The 15,780-nt window shown below is 42.7% G+C and overlaps 1 protein-coding gene across 1 annotated transcript in view; it reads right to left on the bottom strand.

Moving 5' to 3' along the window:
- Positions 1-618: 618 nt before the first annotated feature.
- The window catches only part of LOC149278856 (putative ubiquitin carboxyl-terminal hydrolase MINDY-4), a 35,171-nt gene continuing 20,009 nt past the window's right edge, over positions 619-15,780 (bottom strand). Inside the window, exons 13-17 of the mRNA XM_089501665.1 lie at positions 15,175-15,238; positions 11,672-11,833; positions 4,045-4,225; positions 2,693-2,765; positions 619-667 (exon numbers count right to left, since the gene is read on the bottom strand). Of these exons, the coding sequence (XP_089357791.1) occupies positions 619-667; positions 2,693-2,765; positions 4,045-4,225; positions 11,672-11,833; positions 15,175-15,238 (529 nt within the window). The remainder of the gene's footprint in view (positions 668-2,692; positions 2,766-4,044; positions 4,226-11,671; positions 11,834-15,174; positions 15,239-15,780) is intronic.

Here is a 15,780-nt window from a genome sequence, read left to right as displayed (position 1 = left end):
ATCCTTACATCGTGCAGCTGCGATAGTAAAGAGCAAATTAAGATTTGGTTTTAGGCTTGGTTTTATATTTCCATATTAAATATGCAGAAATTAGGATTTTTGTGCCAAAAATGTGGGAAATGTTTGATTTGTCGCTATAATTTTACAGGTTTGTTGATTTTTTTGTTTTTAATTCAGTGGGAGCTCCTATTCATTTATTTCTTTTTTTTAACCAAACCGCTGATTTCAGAATACCCGGCGGATGAACCGCTTGAATTATTTGCTTCTCAGACAAGAAACTCATCTGGATTTTACGAGCAACGTGAACGATCCGACACGGCCTTTTGAGCCGGAAACGCCATATGGCTTCTCCCAAAAATGTTTTTGATATACATTGGAGGGTCGGGGCAGCCGCAAACATCAAAAGAAATCATCACAAACAACACGTTACGTACATTTGGTACAAAACTTTCTTTTAAGGCTTCATCGGGACACAAGGGGTTCATTTACATGATAAGCAGACAAAGCGAGTCAGTAAGAGTCCGGGACGTCATGTGGGCTCCTGTTATTCACGGCCGGGCTCTGAAGGTAAACGTCCTCAAATGCTTTCTGATGGGGGGGGGGGGTCCTTTGGGTGACTTAAAGGATGGGTTCTGTGCCGTTCCAGTCGACGCCGGCGCCTTTCCATCTAGAAGAGAACACCATTTATCGTTAAAATTATTTTTTCATTTAATAGCAGAGGGCAATTGGGGTTTTTGGAGCATAATAAGAGCTTTGGGGGATACTTCCACGAGGGGGGGGTCCCGGTTAGTTCTCATATTAACACATAACGTTCCCCGCAGACGGACTCCGGGTGCTAAGAGTCACGTTTTGTGACAAGCGTTACATATATATATACACACATATCTATATATATATATATCTATCCCTTACCAAACTATTAGAGGAGATCCTCTTTAAAAAGTCACCGTGGAACATGAACGTTCCGGGCTTTATGGATAACCCAACGAGGACACGATGGGAAAAAACGTCTGAATGATTATATATTGATTCATATAGCGCCGTCATATTCCGCAGCGCCGTACAACGTATGGCTGAAGTAAACTGTGACCTTTACGGGGTACCCTGCAGAGACCGCTGTGTGTGTGAAGGTCATGCCGCTCCACAAGAATATTACTTGGACCAAATAAAACCAATAAAGCCTGGAAACTCGCTTTAAGCAGGACTCGTCCGACACGATGAAGAGGAGCAGCCTCAGGATACGCAGAACGTGACCCTCAGTGACCCGCGGACTTTTACACACACGCTACGAGCGGCAGCACGTTCTTCGTTCTTCGCAAGCCCCGCTGTGACCAACGACCATACCCGGGAACCCTCTGAACTGAGCTGACCCCGAGACTCTTTATATATTAACCCCTTAATGGCCCGTCATGTAGCGAACTGTATTCCCCCAAACGGCTCTAATACCGGCCCTCTTGGAAACCTCGACTTCATTACTTAAAAATACTCCTAATTGAGTCACCTGCATTCAAGCAGGGCTATCACCCATAACATACTGGGAACAAAAGCACTAATTAAGAGTCTTAGGCATCAGCACAGAGTATGAAGGAATCGGCACCAGACTGTGTGGCCCTGAGAATCTGCCCCTTCGCCCGGAGATCGGGGCAAAAACCTTTGCCCCCCCTGTCAGTAGAATCCAATAAAAATAATTCTGCTTCTAGTACTGACAGTCATGCATCCTTTTTGGTGGAAACACAATGTATTTGAGACCGCCGAGACGCGTGTGAGTGACAGGATGACTTTTCTGCGCATGAAGTACACATCAGCTGTTTCCACTCTCGTGTTCTTTTTGGCAGGAACATCATGGCCGATATTGCGCTCGCTTCGGCTTTTTCTTAACATCTGCATCCCCTTAGCTGTACGTTTGGCTTTTTTTTATTCTCTCTGTAAAAGGATTTCCAGAATACTTGGGAAATGTTTATGTTTGGGCCAAAATATGCAATTAATGGATAACTTGGGAAAAAGAGAATGCACCGTTTCTCTATCCGCTCTCCGCGCCCGGCTGGCCGTTCTCCATAATGACTTCTTCCTGCTCCCAATATCTAAACGGCTACCAAAAGCAAGAAGTCTGTCTACTAGAGAAGGTATTTGGCGAAAGAAAACATTTGCTGTCCTACAGAAGGAAGTTGAAGCGCAGCTCGCTGTATGGGTTACAAGTAACCACGGGCCGGGACGCCGAGTCCTCCTGCCATAGATCAACTGCATCAAGGATGGCGGCTCATGGTGCGGGAGGCCCCTCTGAAGCTAGACCGGGGCAGATCGTCCCTACGGGAGCCTGATGAGGCTCCCTGGTGCACCAGCGCTGAGAGAGAGAGAGAGACAGAGACAGAGACAGAGAGAGAGAGAGAGAGAGAGAGAGAGAGACAGAGAGAGAGAGAGAGACAGAGAGAGAGACAGAGAGAGAGACAGAGAGAGAGACAGAGAGAGAGACAGAGAGAGACAGAGAGAGACAGAGAGAGACAGAGAGAGACAGAGAGAGACAGAGAGAGAGAGAGACTATGTGTGTTATGTTATCAAAATAAGTTTACCACGCCATCGGCACGAATAAATAAACGGAGTAACAAACACGATATTGGGTAAAAACAGAAGGCTATAAAAAAAAAAAAAGGTTAATTTGGATTTAAGATTTCTCATTGTTAACGCAATGACTTACTTTGTCCTAATGCAGTATTCAAGCGGTGGGATGAGGTCATTCTCAGGGTCCTCACTGTAAGCTTCAGCCGTGTCTGAAAAGGGGCAAAATATGTTAGGATTGGGCATTTATTTGACGTATTTTTAGTGCTTCGGGAACGCAAGAGGTAAAATCCCTTAAATGCCCCGGTACTGCGTGACGGCCGGGGTGTCAGAGCTTCCGCGAGGCAGGGAAAAGCACAGAAAGCGTAAGCTGCTGTCGCCAGAGATCATTTAACTAAAATATGTTTAAGGAATAAGCTTCGCCGGGGACCTGGTATTAAAGGGGAACGACCCCCATTACATCACATTCATTTATCACAATTACCCGTGGCGCGTGTAACTGTTGGGAGGAATTCAGATTATTGTAATTAATGGATTATTTCAGATGATATCTGTAGTGAACGGTGGGAGGATTCATTTCCTAAACTGCCCTCCTCTCCCTCTCCTCAACCCCACGATTTGGCATCTAAAGGCTTTTTCGTGGACAACATGTACAGCCTGGAACAGTGAAGATAGCGAGGGGTAATGTAAAACTAGAGGGTCAGAGGCTAAAGAACTTTTACTTTACTGAGAGGGCGGTTGATAAGTGGAACAGTCTCCCACAAGAGGTGGTAGAGGGTAATACAGCGAGGGGATATAAACATGCATGGGATAGGCATACGACTCCTGAATCTAAGACGAGACCAACGACTGATTAAGGTTTGAGACTTTACAGCAGGAGGTAGACTGGAAGGGCCGAATGGGGCCGATCTGTCAGCAATTTTTGTTTCTATTAACATGAGACTCTTAATTTTGTTCTCTACGCTGAGAAGTTTATAGCTGAGCTCGCTCCGAGCCATCTCCCTAGATATTACTACTAAAGTAGAAAGATTTCCCTTGTGTGACCGTCCAGAACCGTACGCAACACTTCAGAGAGAAGCCCTGACAAATCCGACCTTAAAAACAAACAAAAAACTCAATCACCAAGAGTTTTAAAAATATAAAGTTTTCTATTTTGACAATACAAAACGCGCTTGTATGGGGGCCTTTTTGTACACGCTTCGGTCTGCTCTACTATTCAAGACACACTAAGTTCTTATCATACTGTCTTGGGCTAAATAATGGAATGCCTCGGTCTTAATCATCCAGTCGGACTCTTGTGTTAATTGAAGTCTATGGGGAATGGGACTTCTTTAGCATTGCCGTAAAGAGTCAGCTCAGTGTGCGGCCTCCAGATAAAGGTTATTGGAAGATGGGAAACGGAACTCGGCTCCCTTCAGCGCTACGCCAGTTATTCCAGTTCTTGAAAGGTGTTCACAGAAATCTAAGCTGAGTGTGATAGGTGTCACCCACCGACTGTCAGACGTATTTCTTCTTGTTGGTTTGCGAGTCCGTCGTAATAGTAAAGGTCAAACCGTCTTTCAATTCTCCAATCATTCATTAACTCTTTCCGCAAGCAAAACAGGACGCTGAAGTGACTTTCACTGCAGACCACCCAGATGGGGTACCTCGGCGTTTTCAGGTAGGAGCCAACCTAGAAACAAAAAAACAGAACTTTACCTGAAGCTACAGTAACAAAACATATAGAAATTACACTACCGGTTAAAAGTTTCGGGTCCCTGAGCCGTTTTCATGGGGAAAAAAGGACATTTCTGGCTGTAACATAAAGGATTTCTAACCATCAATCAGCTTTTTAAACTTAAACTTGGAACACAGCGTGCCATTGGAACACAGGAGTGATGGGAGTGATAAAGGGCCATTGGAACACAGGAGTGATGGGAGTGATAAAGGGCCATTGGAACAGAGGAGTGATGGGAGTGATAAAGGGCCATTGGAACACAGGAGTGATGGGAGTGATAAAGGGCCATTGGAACACAGGAGTGATGGGAGTGATAAAGGGCCATTGGAACAGAGGAGTGATGGGAGTGATAAAGGGCCATTGGAACACAGGAGTGATGGGAGTGATAAAGGGCCATTGGAACACAGGAGTGATGGGAGTGATAAAGGGCTATTGTTACACAGGAGTGATGGGAGTGATAAAGGGCCATTGGAACGCAGGAGTGATGGGAGTGATAAAGGGCCATTGGAACACAAGAGTGATGGGAGTGATAAAGGGCCATTGGAACGCAGGAGTGATGGGAGTGATAAAGGGCCACTGGAACACAGGAGTGATGGGAGTGATAAAGGGCCTCTGTACGCCTATTAAGAGATTCCATTAAAAAATCCAGCTTTAATAATCATTAACCCCGTCTGCGCTGGATTTCTGATCCATTTCAAGTTATTTTATTGGAAAAAAAAAAATCTGCTTTTCTTTAATAAACAAGGAAATTTCAGAGTGACCCCAAACTTTTGGACGGTAGTGTAGCTATCCGGGGTGGACGTCGGTTCGTCGCGCCACCTCCTGAGGTACAGACGGAATGGTGCGTATTGTAACATTTTGTGTAACGGATACCGGGGGGGGATTTTTTTTTTCTTTTTTTTTGCTGCAATTTGCCTTGCCGGGCATCTAATCTGATTCAGAAAAGTAAGTAATATTCCTGGTAACATCCTAAATCCTCTCTCCCGTTTCATGTTAGATTGCCTGCGTCTGGACAGTAGATGCAGATGGTTGATACATATTGCTTTCCGCTCCCCGCGTGCATTCCTGCATTCTTAAAAACGGCAGAATTTCCTTACCAGGGATTTCCAAACCGACTCGATGACCTCAGGGCTCCGAAAAAAGGTCATTTTTAGTTTACGAGAAAGAAAACTACGAACGCCAGCATAAAACAAACATATTATATTATTATACGAAGAACATCTTTGGGGCTCGAAAAGAAGAACAGGTAGCGGAATTGCGTCATCCTTTGAAGATTATCAATAATACTTTATAAAGTGAGGGGATTAAACATGCGCGGGATAGACATTTTCTCTTTCTCACTTATATCAGGTTATCAGATTAGAAATAGAAAAAATATTATTTCAAATATATATAAATATTTCCCTGATTTCATAATAATATAATGTTTTCAGCCGTTTGTATGAGGTTCTCACTCTGTTATCTGATCCCCGATCTACTAAACACCCCGACTCCTTATCATATTGCCTGTGAGGAGCAATAGAATGACTCAGTCTTAATCACCGAGCCGGACTCTCTGACTCATGAAAGTCTACGGAGGAACGGACTTCATTAGCATTGTCATAAAGCATCGGCTCAGTGTGGTGTCCACGCTTATGTTTATATATTTGCATGGGACGTCTCCAATTAAATATACATATAAATATAATAATAATAATTATTTTTACTCAAATAAAAACTAGCTACATAAACCCTTCTTAGATTCTAAAAACCCTTTCTGGATTGTAAACTCGTTTACGCAGGGCCTCTTCCCCTTTTGTATCATCGCTCCGGAACATGTTATGTCCTGTTCACCCGTTGTACAGCGCTGCGGAACATGGTGGAGCTATATAAATCAGTAAATAATATTAACGACTCCGAAGCTCGTTCTGCGTGCCAGCCGCCTCCTGCTGCTGCGGTCGGTGAACGCCGACACCTTCATACATCAGACGAGGATTCCCGCGTGGAATTTCCAGATGAACGGTAGGTGTGAATGGAGAGAACCCCCCCCCCCCCCCGAGGCTGCACCGTCCCACCCACCATTACGTATAAACAAAATTCCAAAACCTTCACACATTTTCTTTCAATTTCATCTGAAAAATGGACATTTGATCGTTATCTACAGAAAAGTGCGTGCTCGTGGGGGCGATAGGGTCAATTTAAGGAATGGATTTCTTATATGTGGTACGTATAAGATCGGTGAATAATAATGTTTAAACTAATTACAGAAAAAATACTTTTTTAAAATATATATATTATATTTGGAAATATATATTAATGATATATAATAATAACATAATATATTACAGAAAATATACTTTTTAAAACAAAATATTTATATATTATATTTAAAAAATATATTAATATATAATATTATTAATAACAATAAATTACAGAAAATATACTTTGTTAAAAAAGAAATAATAATAATAATAATAAAAAAAAAATATATATATATATTCACATCCATGGATTGTATACATAAAAGTATAAAAATTAAATGCGTTTCTGTATAATTTTTGGATCTCAAGCAATGCCCTGTCGGTACGTAGTTTTAGACAAGAAGCCAATAAATTAACTAAACTTGTCTACGAAATGAGAAATTACAAAAATGTCCGAATCTTATCATTTGTACTCCTAAAAATCGAAGATAAATGCATTTAAGATAAAAAGATCCTAATTCATATCTCTATTCTTGTAAAACTTTGGCAAGAACTAAAGTCTCAAGTCTTATTGCTAAATATAAAGTAAAAGCTGAACCAAACACTGAACAATAGCGAGCTTCACGCGGCTCGTGGCCATTAACCCCAAAGTGACTTCAGGGCTCCTAATAAATTTACGTTGCGGCGTCCCGGCCACAAACCCCGACATGAAACGCGTCCCATGAATTTACTCATTCTGTCTTTGAACCGAAGCGGCGCAGCCCCAGAAACCATAAAGTCTAATATTTTAGTAATCACTAAAAGTGGACCGTCTCTTTATAAGAATGCCGTCTCTTTATAAGAATGCCGTCTCTTTATAAGAACAAACAATCGATTATAGGCTGCAGCCCTATAGTTTTAACTCAGCAGCAACAAATGTTAGACTATGGAGGAGGAGGGCAGCTTTGCCAGCAGGGCTGCAGCTTCTAAGTCAGGTTTGTTTTTTTCTTTCCCTTTTTCTTTTATTTTTGAAGAAGAAATACCTAAGTACTCGTAGAGGGTTGGGTTTACTTGTAGATTAACTTTAATGGGGAGGAATAATCATGCAAAGGGTAAAATGGCTGCCGCCATGATCTACAAGGCTTTGGCGATACAAGACAATGCGCACCAAATTAAACGTCCCCCCCCCCCCATTAATACAAATTCCTAAAAAGCCACTTTTCACGGCTTAACCCCTTCGCGACCTTTGCCGGTTCAGGACCGTCATGACATGAAGGTCACTAAATGACCTTTGACGGTCCTGAACCGTCAAAAAGTAAAATAAGCTTAGAAAGTGATCAACGATCACTTTCTTCGCTTAAACGGCGTTACTGTAATGCCTCGATGTCGAGGCATTCAGCAAGGCCGAGATCGGCATCGGGGGCCATGTCTGGCCCCTCCCGGAGGCGTCAACAGCCGCCATACATTGTATGGCGGCGGACGCCCGTTTTAAAAGCGTTTAGGAGGCGATCAACGATCGCCTCCTAAACTTAAATGGTGTCGCTGGAATGCCTCGATCAGGAGGCATCCAGCGACACCAAACACTTACCTCTGGGTGGGCTGTGACCGCTCCGGAGAGCGGTCACAGCCGCCGCTGCCGGTGATCTTCGCCATCAAGCAAGATGGCGGCGGCCCGGGAAATAAAACAATAAAGACGAAAAAGTTCGCTAGAGGGTCTCCAGACCCTCTAGAGAACTGGCTCCACTTGCTGGTTGAATACAGGTACTGCATTCAACCATGCAAGTCAATGGAGCCCAGCTTTCTAATCACTATGTGATTAGTAAAATATTCAAAAAAAATAAAAAAAAATGGAAAAAAAAATAAAAAAAAAATGTGCTAACATTTAAAAATTATTATGCAGTGATGTCACTAGATGAACCATCCAGTACCAGAAAAATGTGTAAAAAAAATATAAAAAAAGTATTAAAAAAATAAAATAAAATTAAAAAATAAAGTTTATTATTTTGAGCAAGTGCTAAAATTTCTCAAAAATCTCAACAAAGAGTTAAAAAAAAAGCACTTCAAATACCCAAGGGGTGTCTAATATATAAAAAAAATGGCTGATGGGGTAAATTGGAGTGGCCTAGCTCAAAGATAGGGCATAGGTACAGACTGACCAAAATGGAGAAAAAAAGCGCACTTCCCAAATGTGGCATTTTAAATCTGAAACAACCCGACAAACCCATGCATGTCGGGTATCACTGTACTCAGGAGATGTTCCTGAACACACATTGGGGTGTTGTTTGACAGTGGCATATACCAGGACCTGTATATCTATAACTAAAGTACAATTTGTGTGAAAAAAAAATAAAAAATTACTATTACAAAGTTTGACAAAGTGTAGTTCTATAATTGGTGCATGGAAAGGGTTAAAATAACAGCATTTGGAATACCCTGGGGTGTCTAGTTTTCAAAAATATATGGTTTGAATGGGTTAAATTGAGTTAACCGGCTTCAAAGATGTTCCAAAGAGGAGATGGAGGCAGACTGACCAGATTTGTTAAAAAAGATTTGGAAATCATAAAACGCTACTTGTACTTATTGCCCTATAACTTACAAAAAACAGCAAAAAAACATAAAAACATTGGGTATTTCTAAACTCAGGACAAGTAGTAGAATCTATTTAGCTAGTTTTTTTACTTGCTTTTTTAGGTGAGTAAAAGATTTTTCAAATAAAAGTCATAAAATGTTTTTTTTTTCAATTTTTCACCATGTTTTTTTTAATTTTTTTTATAGTAAATAAGATGATACGATCAAAATAATGGTATCTGAAGAAAGCCCATCTTGTCCTGAAAAAAACAATATATAACTTATGTGGGTACACTAAATGGGTGAGGAGAAAATTACAGCTGAACACAAGCACCACAAAAGTGTCAAAACAGCCTCGGTCCCACAGGGTACAAAACGAAAAATGAGCCCGGTCCTTAAGGGGTTAATAAGTAAATGTTTGTTTTCCCGAGAGCGGATTATTTGCTTGTTTTTGGAAAGGGGCGAGGCGCTGGGATCCAAATAAAACACGCGGCGTGGAAAAGCGATCGCTCACATTTGGCTTTCACTTCCTATAATATCCTTCATTCGCTCTGCGCCGATTACCCCGCAAATGTTTTTATAACGATGTTGTTATCCAGAATGAAAAAAAGGTAGAAAACGGTTACATAAACTGATTGCGTGCTTCTGAAAGAATTTAATGTCGGGTAATACACCCCCCCCCCCAATCAGCAACATCCTGCAATGTAACCATATGAGAAAGAAAATATATTGGGGAGGAATAATCATGCAGATGCTGAGAAGAGGAAGTAGACCTGGCTTCACCGATGCAACCAGGTTTTTTTTTTTTCAGGGACCATTGAAGCATCCGTGTTTAGCTTTACGACTTCTTGTCTTAGTGGGAAATGATAGTTTTATTTGTTTACTCCCCTGGTGGTGGCAGTACTGCTAGGTCTGCCGCACGCGCATGCACGGGCATTGGGAGCACATTGCAGTCTCCCATAGCGCTTCAAGGACTGATCCATGCAATGACCTCTCTGTGCCATCGACACACATGCCTACCAGAGGTTACAAGGGGTTAACGTGCCATCAGTCGGGTGTCACATAGCTGTATCTCCACTAAATTCCGAGTGTGCGTGAACTGGAAAAAACCCTAAATCGTTTACTCACTATTACCGGCTCGCTCACACTCAGCTGAAGCAGAGTCAAGTCGAAAAGAAGCAAGCAACTAGTGGAATCATTAACACTTTATTTACATTATACTCAACAAAGGCTGCAATACCTCCTCCAGCCACTAGTGGCCTCTGCTGCACACCAATACATAAACATGCTTCTGTGCCACCAGCAGCCACTTTTCAATCCGTTGCCCTGATTCTTTTTGTATCATTTCCCCACCGTAACAGGGGAGCCCCGCAAGCTGTTTTTTGACATGCCCTCTTCGGCAAAGTAGACTTTTCACAATAGTGAATATGCACAATTGCTTTGTGAGTATTTGTAGGCGAGGGCATGTGACCTCAAGGAAGACCGGTCACTTAAGTAATCCTTAACTCGACCCACTCGTCTTTTTTTCTTTTTTAAATGGCCACAATACACATAAGAAAAAATACCTGAAGATTATTACTTTTAGGGCGCGTTTCTTAAATCATTTTTTGTGCTCTTTATTAGACCTTTAAGATCTTACTGGTTCATCTCCAAGAATTGCTTTATTTCTTTTATTTACAATGGATTTTCCCAAACCCCGTTCATTTGTTACATATTAATTCTGGACGCTGAATTTAACCCTTTTGCTTACATGCTTCTTATTCAGGGCTTAGAATTTACCGTCATCCAGATTATAAATATCTGAAGGCAAACAAATTCCATTACATAAATTATGGTGGGTAAAGGTGATGGAAACCCTTCCACTAAAATTTAAGGGGTAGTAGAAGTATTATAATTAACCACTCATCTACAGACACCAGACAAGTCAGAAGGATTGTTTTTTCCTCAGAAATCTCATGGTGCTGCTACAACCACAAGGGATTCTGGGTAGGCGCATGCAAATCAGGTTAACAATTATCACCTTTGCCTCTATATCCACTTTATACATGGATCCCATGAAAGTAATCGCCCGCTGTACAAGACAGCCCTTTGGACAAAACTCAGGAAGAGGTGCAGTGGCCCGATCACCGCTCATGGGCAGCTGTTTCATCCTCAATGGGACTCGTCAGCATGATGTTGTGATACTGGCTTAATAGTTGAGGCTTGGGGTAGCTAAGAAAAACCATTACATAAGTTATGGTGAGTAAAGGTGATGGAAAACCCCTCCACTTAAAATTAAGGAGTAGTAGAAGTATTACTATTAAACACTCATCTACAGACACCAGACAGAAGGCTTGTTTTTTCCCTCAGAAATCTCATGGTGCTTCCACAACCACAAGGGATTCTGGGTAGGCGCATGCAAATAAGGTCAACAATTGTGGAAGCACCATGAGATTTCTGAGGGAAAAACAAGCCTTCTGACTTGTCTGGTGTCTGTAGATGAGTGTTAAATAATAATACTTCTACTACTGAAGGCAAACAAATAACACAAACCAGGTCTAAAAAAATAAAAATACAAAAATAAATAAATCTAAAGAAATGTTGCCAATAATTTAATGTTTTATATCAAACGCAACTTTGATCGGAATAATTTGCCACAATAACCAATAACGAGACATTAAAACAGAGGGCATACCTCGCACGCGCCGTAATGCTCGAAGAGGGACAGGAAGCCGATGTCACTTCGACCGGCGATTCCTTTGAGAAGAGTGACGTTCCCGTTACCGGAGTCAAGTTCCATCACGTCGTTGAACACATTGGACACGGCTCGGCCTCCGAGGATAAGGTTTACAAGCTCCTGTAATAAACAAGGACATTCAACACGTTTATTATTATTATATAATTATTATTATTATTGCTATTATATTATTATATTACTATTATTATTATGAATATCAATAATTTGATATAAATGAATATATTTGGGAGAACAAAGTTTTGTGAACCTTCCGAAACTAAGTAAGAACCTTCCGCTTCATTCCCCCTCAACCGCCTAACAGCTCGCAAGCGCAGTGCCCTCTTCTCCTACTGTACCAGTCTGTCTTAATGGGAGAGATAAGGTAATGGGGAGGAATAATTGTTCACATCCTGAAATAAAAGGAAGTTAAGATGGCTGCTCCCATGATATACACATAAGGTGGGTCTCAAATACTTTACCGCTTCACAACCTTACTGTGTTTCTCCCTCTTTAACGAACATAAAAAAATAAAAAGTTAAAAAGAATATAAAAAAAATGAAATTAAAAATTAGTAAATAATTAAATGGACTCCAGTGATGTCATTATGACATCATAAGGGGTACCGTTCAGTTATCTGTGTTATATTTGGAACCTCATAGTTTCTTATACCTTAAGCAAACCTAGAATATTAAAACAGCCGGACTGTCGCCTTTCCGCGAGTCTCTAAATTACGATGTTTATGCACAAATCATATTTTTGGAATAACTGAGGTATTGTGTGACTGCAGACAGTGACCGAAGCACAAATCGTTACAGAGCGCTGCCGGCCGGCGTCTGCTGATATCGTGTGACGCGCCTTTCATGTCCTCAATGCTCTGTTGTGTTGTAAGCGCATCTTGTGTTCTTTTCTTTAAGGTTATCAGATTGTAAGCAGCGTTACTAATCCACGGGCGTCTGTGCGCCAACGCGTTCTTTATCCGGGTCATCGTGGGACTCGGGGTCAGCGGACGCGATGATGCAATAAGACAACATCTTATGCCAAGAACTAAATGTTAACAAAGGACACAACATGAAGACAACACTAAGGGTCTCCACCTGGGTATGTAGGGTTCATCTAGACCCCCCCACTACCTGGAGCCCTCTCTTGTTTGGTGGTCCCGCTGACGTTGGTGGGTGTGGCTGGAAGGGAAATGGGTGGAGAGTGGGGCGTGTCAGAATACTGCAACCCAGAGCACCTTGGTGGTGGCTCCTTTCTGGGAACTGGAGCTTAGTGGACCTTTTGTAGAATATGGGACCTAGTGGCCCCCCATTGTGAGCACGGCATGGCGGCCCTTGACCTGTATCTGCCTCTAAAACCAAAACTGAATCCAGTCTTACGCATGTAGCATGCTTTATAATTACTATGGCTCTGTGATAATACTGGTTGTACAGTGCCGAGTATTAATTGAGATTTAAAGGCATTCTACATTTGCTATTTCCCCCCATTTAATTCCACAAACCTAGACTCTAGAATCCTTAACCCCGTCTACTCGCCCGTTACTCCCGCTGGAAAGACTCAAACCTTAATCAGTCGTTGGTCTCATCTTAGATTCATGAGCCGTATGTCTATCCCATGCATGTTTAAATCCCCTCTACCTCTTCTGCTGGGAGGCTGTTCCACTTAGCCACTTATCTCTTCAAAACATTAGGGTCACTTTAAAAGAACTGTCACAAACAGAGCCACTTAAGGTGAAATATCTCCTCCGCATGACCCTATATTTAAAAATGTTTTAATATAATCTATGTAATATATACACGAACGTAAATGACGGTAAGAAACACCATATTCCGGGTAAGCCAAATATTGTTTTCCAAAGCCCAGTAGCCCTCATTTATTGATGCAAATTAAGAAGATTAGCGCTCAAGCCTCGGATTCAGACCCATGCATTTCGCTTAATTGAATAACCTTCCTCCAAAACGCGCGGGTGAAAGGTCTAATTTCTCGTCCCTGCGCACTCGTGCTGACCTTCGCGTGGAGGAAAGAAATGAGGCCAGGCCGGTCCAGCTTCCCCCCAGCAGCTCTGCCAAGATCCCAAGTCTTTGTTCGGCCCGGGTGGACAGCTCTGATTATAACATGGTAAGTTAAATCACATGTGTATGTTTGTCTCTCCTCTGCCAAGCCACGTAGCCGTCTCCAGATGACCGCGTGATACGTGGTGTATATCCTTCACTACTGAAACGACTTATACGCTGTACGGCCAAAGGTAAGCGGGACCCCCTCTTCATTACCGAGTTTAGGTGTTTCAGCTGCACCCATTGCCGACAGTGGATAAATCAAAACTCATAGGCAACCCAGCCAGATCTGCCCCGGTCCGCTTTATTATCGTAAAGCGGAAGCGTCTCTGAGTAACATCAGCTCCGCCACGGAGCGGTAGACCTCGGAGCGGAGTCGCCACATAACCTGTACAAATCTCCTGTCCTCTGTGGCATCTCTCACTACAGGCGACCCCCCCCCCCCCCCCGAAAGCAACATCAGCACAAGCGCTGCGTGTCGGGAGCTTCGTGAAATGGGTTTCCACGGCCGAGCAGCTGCACACAAGCTGAAGATCACCGTGCACAATGCCAAGCGTCGGCTGGAGTGGGGTAAAGCCAACGTCGCTGGACACTCGGGCGATCATTATCGGGAAGTATAACGGGCGAGTCTGGGTTTGGTGGATGTCGGGAGAACGTTACCTACCGGAACGTATAGTGCTGACTGTAAAGGTTGACGGAGGAGGGATAACGGACTGGGGATGTTTTTTAGGGTTTGGGCCCTTTAGGTCCAGTGAAGAGTAACATAACCTGCGCAGAGCCTTGACCTCAACCCCATCCAACACCTTTGGGGTGAACTGGAACGCCAATAGTTCAACATTAGTGCCTGACCTGACACATGCTCTGTTTTCTCAATGGGCAGTCCCTTTACTGAATAAATGTCATTATAAGGAAATAAATCGCAAGATATGAAAGGGGGAAAAACAGAACAGGAAGACCGGAAACGTGCCAGCTTATGTCATGGGGCAGAGTATGTGAAGAGAGAGAAAAGAGAGAGAGGGAAAAGAGAGAGAGAGAGAAAAGAGAGAGAGAGAGAAAAGAGAGAGAGAGAGAGGGAAAAGAGAGAGAGGGAAAAGAGAGAGAGAGAGAAAAGAGAGAGAGAGAGAGAGGGAAAAGAGAGAGAGGGAAAAGAGAGAGAGGGAAAAGAGAGAGAGGGAAAAGAGAGAGGGAAAAGAGAGAGGGGGAAAAGAGAGAGGGGGAAAAGAGAAAGCGAGAAAGAGAGAAGAGAGAAAGAGAAAAGAGAAAGCGAGAGAGAGAAAAGAGAGAAAAGAGAAAGCGAGAGAGAGAGAAGAAAAGTGAGACAGAGAAAAGAGAAAGTGAAAGACAGAAAGGGAAATAAAGAAAGGGCGACACAGAAAGGGGGAAAGAGAGAGGTTGAGAGAGATTACTTACTTGTGTACAATATGAATGAGCACCAATTAAGCAATTTGTGGGAACATCAAAATCCTTCTGAACCCTGCAAAAAGATTTAAAGCGGGGAGATAAGTATGGAATATATCACGCCGGGGGCCGCATTGTTCATCAGTGGGAATCTGCATTAGGAATAGGTGAAGATGATAAGAGATCCGGGAAGTCAGGAAGTTACGAGCCGCTCGCAGGGAGTGGGTTTCCTGGCAGCAAATTAAGCCGAAGTCATATCAACCCCGGGGGCTGTCTGGATTATTACTTACATCGAAAACCCCGCAGCCAAGTCCCAGAGATAATCACTAAACGGACAATAAACTCGTGATTTCGGGGCTAAGAGGCTGCATTCAAACAGAACCCCCCCCAAAAAAGGAAGGCGACGCAGGGACAGTTTAATGTCGCCGGCACCAATACTATAGACGGATTGGAAAAGAAAAGGGCCGCGCAATCATTTAAAGGGACCAAGGCATTAAAGCGGGTGCGATGGCCGGAGCGTTGCTTTAAATTAGGCAGAAGTCTTACGTTCCAACTTCATACAAGAATCTGCATGCGGTAAAACGCGTTGGGAGTCTCTACAGTGTTATAAAATATAGC

This window comes from Sceloporus occidentalis, unplaced genomic scaffold (assembly GCF_023333645.1).
Source record: "Sceloporus occidentalis isolate IW3139 unplaced genomic scaffold, rSceOcc1.0.p SCAF_178, whole genome shotgun sequence".
Lineage (NCBI taxonomy): Eukaryota > Metazoa > Chordata > Lepidosauria > Squamata > Phrynosomatidae > Sceloporus > Sceloporus occidentalis.
The sequence above is the reverse complement of the archived record's forward strand: the minus strand, read 5'-3'. Positions and strand labels throughout refer to the sequence as shown.